We start from the raw sequence: 10,988 nt of genomic DNA, 5'->3' as shown, positions 1-10,988 counted from the left end.
CCTAACAAACTGCAAATATATGGGCAGCATGGGTTAACAATGGGAAGGAGTGTGCTATGTGAAGCCACGTAGACCTGGGTCTGAATTCTGGCTCTCTCTGCCAAAGGGGAAACTGCTCCGAGTCTCAGCAGTCTCACTGTAAGAGAGATACTAGCCTGCTAACAGAACTGTTGGAAGAACTAGAAGTAATGTAAACAAAGCATTGGGTATATAGGAGGCCCTTAATAAATGGTAATATTTATTCTTGTTATCAGAACCAGAAAACTTGTTTTACCATTCTCAGCTTTACTAATACTTAGTATCTGTGTGATCTTAGACAAATCACTTAATATATTTCAGCCTTCAGAAAATGGGGAGCATAATACCATCTTATCTCATGGGTTGCCAAGAAATTCAAAAAAGATATGCAAAAATTATTTTGTAAACCTTAAAGCACCATGAAAGTGTTAATGATTACTACTATCATGTTTTAGAAAATTAAGTATATCTCTGCTCTATTGTAAGTAAGTTAAAAACAAAACAGAACAAAACAAAATCCTAATAGGCAATAAAGGTAATGTTAGATATTTTTGGCTAATAGGTTCATTTTATGCTGATGTAGGCAACTGAGTTTATAAATTATTAAAACATGATAATTATCTCTTCCATTGCTTGAGGCCGGCTAGCCAGAAAGACTGGTTACATAATTTATGGAGAACTTTTTCTAATCCTCTGCTATTCTCAAAAAAGAAACAATGGTTTGGGATTATAGCAAAACATTTTGAAACTGCACTCCATCCTAATATAAGAGGTATCATAATATTTTTTTTTAATCTCACACATTGGTCTAACCTAAGAATTTTTAAACTCCCAGGACAGCTGGCCTCCATATAGCTCTGGAGAGTGAAGGCAGAGGTCCGGAGGCCACAGCACCCCACTGGGCCTGGAGGCAGAGCCCCTGACATCTTTGCAAATCCCCTGAAAACACCCTCCTTTCAAAGGTCATGTCTTCCAGTCTATGAAACCGTTTATATGTATTTAGAAGAATAAAGGCCATTTTTAGACAGTGGTGCCTATTCTTCAGGGTTCCAATTACGTAATTCTACAAGGATCCCCTTGAAAACCAGTGAAGGCTTTTCCTGAACCTTCTCTGAGACACACACTAATGAATGCAATACTTCATTGCTCCTGTAAGAATCACTGCAGGGCTGCTGGCAAACAAACTTTTCTTCCATGAGCACAAATTTGTTTCCTGTATTAAAAAATGAGAAAAATCATTCCATTGATACAAAGGCCAATTTGAGCAGGCTGCAAATACAAAAGTGGAAATTCTCACTGCAACGTCTTTCTCATTATACTGTATCCCAGTTGCAATAAACATTACCAGCTGGTTTTTTGCTTTTCTTTTTGTCCTTCTGTAAAACCTTAGTCTATTGAGTTTTATTAACCAGAAATCAAACCTTCTAAAAAAGCAGAGGACATACAGATTAAGGATGTCACAACAAGAGTTTACACAAAGATCAGTCCTGTCCCAAATGAAATTATGAGGCCATTAGATAGGCCTACTATAATAAAAACTAAGACAGGATTTCAAAGGGGCCAAAAGAACCTGAGAAAATGTAGAGGGCATATCTGGTCAGGTTGAAAGAATAAATGCTGCATTTTGATATGAAAAATTGCTTTCACATCAAGAGAGATATTTTTAAAATACCAAAAAAACTTGTATTTAAAAAACAAGTTCATAGTCCTTTCACCGTTTTTACTAATTGGGTTATGAACAATATGAGCCTGTGAATGAGATTTTAAAGAGGAAATAAGACAACCAGAGCAACTTGAAATTTTGTCTATTCTATCCTATTCTTGTCCTTGTTTCTCTTTATCAATAGTTTTTAATCCCTAAAATAATCTAACTACAGGCCTGATGGAAGACTGCAGGGGACATTTTTGTCTGAAATTTAAGATGTAAAGCAGCAAAAAGTGAAGAAGACTGTGGGTAAGGAAAGGACCAATGGAGTGTGGCTATGGACTGTCTAGGAAGGCAGACTGGATCATGAGCAATTCATCATCAGGCAAATCACATTAATGCAAACTACAAGGCTGGAAAAAATTGCAAAAACAAAACCAAACTGCTCCCAAACCACTTCCCCCCTACCAAAAAAACAAAAACAACAACAACAAAAAACAACAAAAAACAAAAACCCACAAATGAACCAACTGATTATTAAATTTTATCTCTACATAGGTTATAAAAAGTAGGTATTATAGGGCAACCTCCTGTGTCCATGGCTGCAGACGAATGAACTCTCTTTAGCTCGGAGGGATCATCTGCTCAAGATTGGCCAATATCATGTTGCTTGGGGGCACCGGCCAACTCAGGACTCTGCTGGTACCTGCTGCTCATGGTCTCTGCTCAGAGGCATATAGTTAGCATCCCTTTGGTTCCTTACAGGTCAGTAATTCTGTTCTCATGGTGGCTCACAAGGAGGCATGGATGCCTCCAGGCTTTGCCTTGTATTACATCTTTCTGCTTTTCCAAAGAGATGCCAGGCCTGGGCCATTTTTTGAAGTTTAGCAAGATTGGGTTTAATCTGTGGGAAGAAAGAGAATAACTTCCATATGCAGCATGAAAAGCCAAGTAGCATATAAAAATTTCCTAATTGTGGCTATTCCAATCTGTTCAGATTTCGAATTTCTGGATTCAGAAAAGATTAGAGATTTCCGTAGGATAAGTGGGACTGTAAACTTTAAGTCTAGATTCCCATCTCTTTAGGAATAAGAACAGGACTTTTTTTCATTGTCACATGAAACAGTAGTTTTTAATGGATTAAAGTCTACTGGATGCATCAGAAAACAAAAGTACCAGAAAACTCCACACAAGGAAAGATTTTATAGCCCTTACAAGGAAAGGCAGGCAAAAGAAAAGATTTTGGAAAGCAGTAACATGGACATTCCTATTATGTTCTCATGTTCTGTTTCATTTAAGATTATAACAAGAACAGAAAATGTTCTTTAATTTAAACCATTCTGTGCCTTTATTGCATTATCCACATCATTGTTCCTTGGCTGTTGAGTAATCAAGGCCAAACCATAATGTGAAAATCTCCTAAGCTTGGTTTCCTGCCTGATGATCCCCAAATCATAATTCCAGAGATCCTTAGGGACGGCTACCATTTCCAGCAAGTACCATCAAGCAAATGGCTGTTTAGGCTATATTTGCTAGCAATGGATTTGCTGTGTTTCTACCAACTTTCTGTAGCCCCAGACAGAACTTCTCTATCTTATCAAACCAAGAGCCAGTAGGCAACAGATGTTCAAGATATGTCAGTCTGTACATGTGTTTAGCGTACAAAATACAAAGGCATCATGTGTGTAATCTGACAGTGCAGCTTAAGTTCCATTTTGACTTTGAGACAGAAGATGAAATGGTGAGACTTTATGTAAATAAACTCTCAATTCACACTTTTCAAAATGCTCGTTATTTTGGAAAGGATTAAGACAGATCACATTTGGCTAACAGGAGCTGAGCAAGAAAGAGAAGATACACTTTGCTCCCTCTTCTCCTGTTAGTCATTACCATACCTGTTTTTCCTGTCCCAAGTGGTCTATGTCAGCTAACGGCAGCATGGAAGGTCTCCCATGGGCACACTGGAATGGCAGCTGGCACCAAGACAGAGCATCAATAAGGCGACAGCTCTCCTCTCGGCTCAGGCCATCATTAAACTTAATGGCCCCTAAACGAAAGACAGAAACAAGAAGGTTATGGTGTGTATAGTGGGAAACCAGTGCTGACCCTGGGCCAGAGCCAAATATCTGGGAAAAGTAAAATGTTTCTTCAGCTTCTTTCATGTGACTTTAACACTGCTGGAGATTGGCGCTTACTGGATGAAACTAAGGCTTCAGGACTAACATGTCTCTCAGCTTTTCCTTATGGAATCATTGTCCTTCTAATCCTCATAAAAGGCATTCCTTAACTTGTTAGGATTTGGCTTTCAGAGTTTTTCTCAAGAGGCAAGGGCAATATTTTCCTACTTCTGCCAGGTTGTGAAATCGAGGTCATCTTTTAGCCAATCTTTCACCAGTATCTCTTATTGTTCCCTACAATGCCCATTTTATTTGCTTTTTTCTATTTCAATAATAATCTTCCTGATCTAAACTCTTATGTGGGGATGCCTCAGTGGCTCACTGGTTGAGTATCTGCCTTTGGCTCAGGGCATGATCCTGGGGTCCTGGGATCGAGTCCTGCATTGGGTTCCTCTTGGGGAGCCTCCTTCTCCCTCTGCCTGTGTCTCTGCCTCTCTGTGTCTTCCATGAATAAACAAACAAACAAACAAACAAAAACTCTCATGTGGTCAGAACCTGCCTTTATGCATACATTCTCTGGTCAACAAATATTTTATAAGTATATAATTTGTAGCAGGAGCTATGATAGGCAATGAATGAGACAGATGGTCTCTGCCCTCACGGAGCTTATGATCAATCTAATAGGTGAGAGACAAACATTAAACAAATAATTATACAGTAATTATACATTTTTGTTGTAGGCTTCCAATCTTCCTTACCAGCCCAATTTCTTGGCATCCTTTGCTGCTCCTCATATAATAATTTGTTCCTGTCTTTGGGTCTGTGCACGGACTATTTCTACCTCTTGGGGTAAACTTTCCCTTCTGTCCTATGAATCCAGCTCATTCAAAACTTGGCTCAAAATGCATCTCTCCTCCATGAGTTACTCCGCCACTTGTATGTATCAGTCGGAATTATGGTCAAATGTATGTGTTGGTATTTTGGTTTGTAAAAGCAATTTTTTAGTATTCACTTTTAGTGTATTCAGTTTGATCCAAATTGTACCCTCCAAGAAGTGACTAGTAAATGTGCCTTTCGCTCCTTTTATAACTGCTGTACCCCTGCCAGTGCTTAGCATACAGAAGCACTCAAGAGCTGCTGTGTTGAGACTTACCATGGCAGGCTTGGGACGCCAACACCTTCTGGACAGTCAGTGGCAAAGTCCTCTGGATGCCTCCTGTGGTCTGGAGTAGCTAATACATAAACAAATTCTCCATTAATGAGAAAAAGAAATGGGACAATAGAGCCTTTTGTGTGAGGTGCCTCTGTGTGAAACCCCAAAATAAGAGAAAAGCTTACCTCCACTTGTTCTCGAATAAATTCCTACAAAGCATAGAGGAAAAGAGGCATTACTCTACTGTTATAATTGCCCTTTTATATCCTTTTATGGTTTAAAAATATACCTCCTGAAGGAGAGAGTTCCAGCAATATAGCACTCAGGTGCAAATAATTTATCTGTTGTGAGGCACTCTGAATATGAAAATACCAAGACAATTTAATAGAACTCCTACTGAATAGAGAATATATTTAGCTACTGAAACTTCCTCCAGAGACAGCTCATAACTCATGAGGTTATGTAACTGCTGAGAGCAGCCCTGATGATTCAACTGAGTCTAAATATCAGGAAGGATTCTAAGAGGCTGTTTGTATTTATGATCTTAGCCAGAACAAGTGTAATAATATACACAAACAGAACAAATACACGACAATCATCAACACAGCTGGGCAATGAGTATGACACTTGCTTAGATATATCATAAACATAAGTAGTTACTGTAGTTCCCACAAGGTTTTTGTGTTTTTTGTGTTTCTGTGGGTTTTTTGGACAATTCCCTTCAGGTCAAAAAGCTTATTTTCTGAGGCATTTTGTTGAGAAGTTTCTCCTCACTAGCATATCTCTGTCCCTCGGGTAGCCTTTTCAATAGTTATCCCTGCAGATGTTAATATTTACAAGAGGACTTCAAAGAAATTTAAAGCAGATGCAATTTTTCATGCTACCAATCTGTTTAACCCTCTAGAGGTAAAAAAGTGTTTTGAGATAAGGCACATTTAATCATTTCTTTATAAGAAGACACAAGATTTTTTTACCTGTAGAACTGGTGATGTATAAATCACGTTCTTAAGAGTACAATATGGTAGATCTTCTTTTTGAACCAGACTCAGAAAATTTTCCTCTTTTCCTCATATACACTCTAGTCTACCAAGCTCATAAATAAGCAGTTACCAAAAGCTAGGGGGTAGATACCATGTATTTTTCAAAAGCCATGTGCTTTTCCAAACAAACCTACACAGAAAGATGTCTCATAATACCTGATCCCCAGAGCTCAATGCAAACAGTGATCAAACTTAACCTCTTTACTATTCTCTCCTGTGCTTGATCATCTAGGACTTGAGAAATACCATTTTTTTTAAGCCTAGTGAGGTGGGGGGTGGGATAGACCATATTCTCTGTTCATTTCACATTTCAATGGTTCAATTAATTCTAGATAATTTAAATATTAAAAAGGCTCATTCATCAGGCTAGAGGACAGAACTTTATAGAAAATATTCGTGATCTTTCAACTGTTAGGATCCAAGTAGCTACCTCCTTTCCAAGACACCAAAACTGTTCCAGCTTCTTCCAGAATCAACAAAATCTCTCCTGATCAGTGTGACTTGACATAGTCAAGATTTTCTGAAGCCATAAGCCTTATTTCAATTTGAAGTAAACTCCTTACCAGTAGTCTTTGAAGTCATTTTGGGAAAAGTTTTTATTATAATTTTCTGGTTAAATACTTAGGGATTGAATTACAATAAAAGATTCTAACAGATCCTATCTTTTGGATTTAAGACAGTTTGGAGGAGGAGCCTTGGAGAACAAGGCTGTGCTGCGAAAAAGAGTACTGCTAAAAGCAAAGCAAAAGTTGTCTGATCAAAGAGCAATTTTGGAAGGGCTAAACTCATGCTAATCCAAAAGCTGGCATTATTAATTGCCTCTTCCTCTCAAATGTCTTCTCATCCTTAACCTACAGACATGCTTAAGTCTCTTCCATCTGAAAACAATCAAAAATCTTTCCTCAACCCTGTGTCCTGCCCCACACTTCAGACCACCCCTAACCTTTAGCTACCACCCTCTCTCTTCTTCTGTATGCAGACAGAGATCTTGAAAGAGCAGTCTACTCAGCTCCACCTCCTCCCCCTCCACTCCCTCTCTGACCCATAGCAATGTCTTCTGCACCCCCACTCCCAGGAACAGATTCCACCATGAAACCACTGTCCTCATGATTGCCAAATACAACTTTTTAAGCTTTATGACTATTATTGGACCATTCCCTTCTTGCTTAAAACTTCCACTGGCTTTAGCAATACTACTTTTTTCCTGATTTTCTTCCTTTCTCTCTGACCAAAATTTTCAATCATCCTTTCCAGTTTCTTCTTTTCAGCAGTGGCTTTCCAGACCTTTGCCAAAACATATGCACCCTGAATGCTGGTGTTCCATCAACTTCACCCTTTGTTCTCCTCTCTTTTTGTTGTTCACATTCTCCCTAGACACTCACACTTCCTTCTCCAGCTTCAGATATGATCAAAATATAAACAGTTAACTCCCAGATAGTACATATAGCCCAGGCTTCTTTCCCAAGCACTAGATCTGTAAGTCTGTCTATCCACTAGACATCCCCACTTAAAGGCACATTCAGGGCATCTAAACCCAGTATAATCTATTTTTTTTAAGATTTTATTTATTTGACAGAGAGACAGAGAGAGAGAGAGAGAGAGAACAAGCAGGGGAAGCAGCAGAGGGAGAGAGAGAAGCTGAGCAGGGAGCTTGATGTGGGACTTGATCAGGACCCTGGGATTATGACTCCAATGGAAGGCAGATGCTTAACTGACTGAGCCACCCAGGTGCCCCCAGGCTCATAGTCTAACTCCCTAGGCAGATGTACCCCTCCTCCTCTACTGCTTTCTTCTGTCAATGGCACCACCATCCTTCTAGTCATCCAAACTAGAACCTTCAGAATCCTATCTTATCTTTTCTCCTTTATCCTTTTATACTTTCTATTGTTAGGGTTCCGTGGATTCTATCTTCCAACTTATGTTTTGAATATATCCCTTCTCTCCATTCCCAATGCTGTTGACTTAGGCCCTCATCTTCTCCTATTTGAGCCAGTGCAATAGCCTCTCAACTGTACCCCACACCTCAAACCTTTCCTGTATCAATCTATCACACAATTTATCCACTAAATCAATCTTCTCATTTTTATTTTTAGATATGACTAAAGTAATTCAGATTTCTGGAGAAATGATAGACTGGGTTCATGTGGATTTGCCTGTGCTCCAAACAGAGCTAGAGATACATAAGGAGCAGAAACCACAATGAACAGAACACTATGAAAAAAAGAACAGATATATCTGAGAAAGAACCTAATCGTAATTCTGGAAGTAAAAAACAGTCACTTAAAAAAAAAAAAAAAGCTTAGTAGATCAGTTAAATATCTGATTAAAGAGTAGGTAAAGAGAGAATTTAGTTCACTGGAAGATAAATGAGGAAATTTCCCAGAATGCGTCACAAAGAGGTAAGACAATGGGAAATATGACAGAGAAGTTAAAAATGTAAGATTTCTAGGAGACAAGAGAGAGTGGCAGAAGCAGCAGTGCTTGAAGTGATAATAACTGTACATTTTCCAAATGGAAGAAGCATGATTAATCTCAAGAAAATGGAAGCAAGATATATTATAGTGAAATTGCAGGGATCCCTGGGTGGCGCAGTGGTTTAGCGCCTGCCTTTGGCCCAGGGCGCGATCCTGGAGACCTGGGATCGAATCCCACGTCGGGCTCCCGGTGCATGGAGCCTGCTTCTCCCTCTGCCTGTGTCTCTGCCTCTCTCTCTCTCTCTCTCTCTCTCTGTGTGTATGACTATCATAAATAAATAAAAATTAAAAAAAAAAAGAAGATCCCTTCTTTTTAAAAAAAAAAAAAAAGAAATTGCAGAACACTAAAGGCAAAGAAAAGCCCTCACCAGAAGGAAAATCAGATTACTTATAAAGTAATGATAACTTTTTCTTTTAACTGCATATTTTTGTATAATTTAATAAACTTTTAAAATGTTACTGCTTGTGTTTGAATTTTTTGTGTTTGTGTTTCTGTCCGTCTGAGTCATTGGTCTTCTTTTTGTTCCTGTTCCTATTTTTCACATTGTGTGTTTCATAGTAGCATACACCAACTTTCTTGGACTGTTGCTGCCGGGCCGCTCGCCTCCGTTCCTTAGATGTAAGCATTCTGCGAGTTTTATTTGAATGGTCCTCTTCCCTCTGTGCCTTCCTCTTCTTTCCCCTTTTGGTAGGTGCTGTGTCTTCTACAACTTCTTCAGCTGCTCTCTGCTCTTTAGATTTTGCAAAAATCTTTTCACTTAGTCCCTTGGATATTCTGACTGCTGAAAATTTCTTAGCTTTGGCTTTGTTTAGAAACTTCTGATATTTAGCAATCTTCTCATCCCGGGCTTTAATAACTGCCTTGGTGTCATTTCCCGCGTGCTCCTCCTGGGACTCCTGGCAAGACTCCTCCTCGTTGTCTCCTGGTTGGTCCTCCTTCTCCTCCTGCTGCTCCTCCTCTTCAGAAAAGGGACCTCCTCTTCAGACAGTGGACTCCAATGGCATACAGAATGTCAAAGTAAGGGAATTCTCTCAAAATGTTGAGGGATAACTGACAACGTGGAATTCTATTTTAAACTAGACAACCATGCAAGTGTGAAGGCAAAATAAAGACATTTTCAAAGACAGTTTATTATTTATGGACTTTTAGTAAAAGAACTCTTAAAAAATTTTGGTAAAAAGAGAGCTGAATACAGAATGAACAGTAGGATTCAAGGAGCAACAGTGAACAAAGATTCTGCTAAATGTTTTGGTTTAATCTAAATAAACACTGACTAAAAATTTTTTTTTTAATTTTTTTTTTAAATTTTTTTATTTATTTATGATAGTCACAGAGAGAGAGAGAGAGAGAGAGAGAGAGAGAGAGAGAGGCAGAGACATAGGCAGAGGGAGAAGCAGGCTCCATGCACCGGGAGCCCGACGTGGGACTCAATCCCGGGTCTCCAGGATCGCGCCCTGGGCCAAAGGCAGGCGCCAAACCGCTGCGCCACCCAGGGATCCCAACATTGACTAAAAATTAATGACTGCTAAGGAGATTAAAAACAAGGTAGAGTTAAAATACTGAGCAACAACATGGAAGATGGGAGGGGAGTGATGGAAGATAAAGGGATGTAAGATTTTTGTACTGTTTAGGAAGAGAACAGAGAAACAAATTACCTGAAACTTTGTTAAGGCTGAAGTTTAAGGCTATCTAAAGGAATACAAATGGAATATGTAACTTCTAAACTAGCAGAGAGAAAAAAGGGGAAAAAAAGAAAACTCTAATAGAAAACCAGAAAGGAGGAAAGAAAAGGTAGCAAAGACAAAAAATTGTTTGTTGTAAAAAATAAGGTGTGGGGCGCCTGTGTGGCTCAGTCTGTTAAGCAGTTAACTTGATCTGAGCTCAGGTCTTGATCTCAGGCTTGTGAGTTCAAGCCCCATGGTGGGCTTGGGAAAAAAAAAAAAAAGAATGAAACACATAAGTAAAGTAGAAGTAATGGCTATTTTCAAGACTTCCAAAGCCACATTCCACTAGCAGCTTTCCAGACTTTTCCCAAAGCATATATGTGGAGGATGAAATGCAAACTACTTAGCAGAGTATGCTAAATTCCTTTATGACCTATCTAGCCTCATCTAGTCCACCATTACATACATATCTTCATTCAAGCCATATATACTGGTAGTTCCCTAAACACAGGATCTGCTCTGAGTCTCTGATATCAGTTGTTCTGTTGAGAATGCCCTTCTCTTCTCTTCTGTACTTCACAGGCTCCTAATGTTTTACAAGATTTTTCCTAAGGAAAAAAAACAGCTTTCCTGTGACAGTTTCCTTGACCTCCATCCCCCTGGGCACAGTAATCATTCTGTATTTCCATAACAGCACTTTTGTGTGTGTGTGTGCACACATTTAGTTTTACTGTAACAAAGCAACTTGTACACTTTTAATGTTTAAAACTGAGCATCTTTCCTTTCCAGTGAAACAAAAAGAAAATTTAAAAATAAACAGGATCAAAATTACAAGAGAATGCCAATTCCAAATAAGATCCTACTGGTTCTGCTGAT

At 38.9% G+C, this 10,988-nt stretch overlaps 1 protein-coding gene across 6 annotated transcripts in view; it reads right to left on the bottom strand.

The window, feature by feature from the left end:
• Positions 1–217: 217 nt before the first annotated feature.
• The window catches only part of MLH3 (mutL homolog 3), a 31,651-nt gene continuing 20,880 nt past the window's right edge, over positions 218–10,988 (bottom strand). For all 6 annotated transcript variants that reach the window (XM_041758406.1, XM_041758407.1, XM_041758411.1 and 3 more), the window contains 4 exons: positions 5,119–5,142; positions 4,934–5,012; positions 3,559–3,710; positions 218–2,567 (listed from right to left, as the gene is read on the bottom strand). In XM_041758406.1, the coding sequence (XP_041614340.1) occupies positions 2,445–2,567; positions 3,559–3,710; positions 4,934–5,012; positions 5,119–5,142 (378 nt within the window). In that variant the 3' untranslated portion in view covers positions 218–2,444. The remainder of the gene's footprint in view (positions 2,568–3,558; positions 3,711–4,933; positions 5,013–5,118; positions 5,143–10,988) is intronic.

This window comes from Vulpes lagopus, chromosome 6, assembly GCF_018345385.1.
Source record: "Vulpes lagopus strain Blue_001 chromosome 6, ASM1834538v1, whole genome shotgun sequence".
NCBI lineage: Eukaryota > Metazoa > Chordata > Mammalia > Carnivora > Canidae > Vulpes > Vulpes lagopus.
This window is presented reverse-complemented; position numbering and strand designations above follow the sequence as displayed.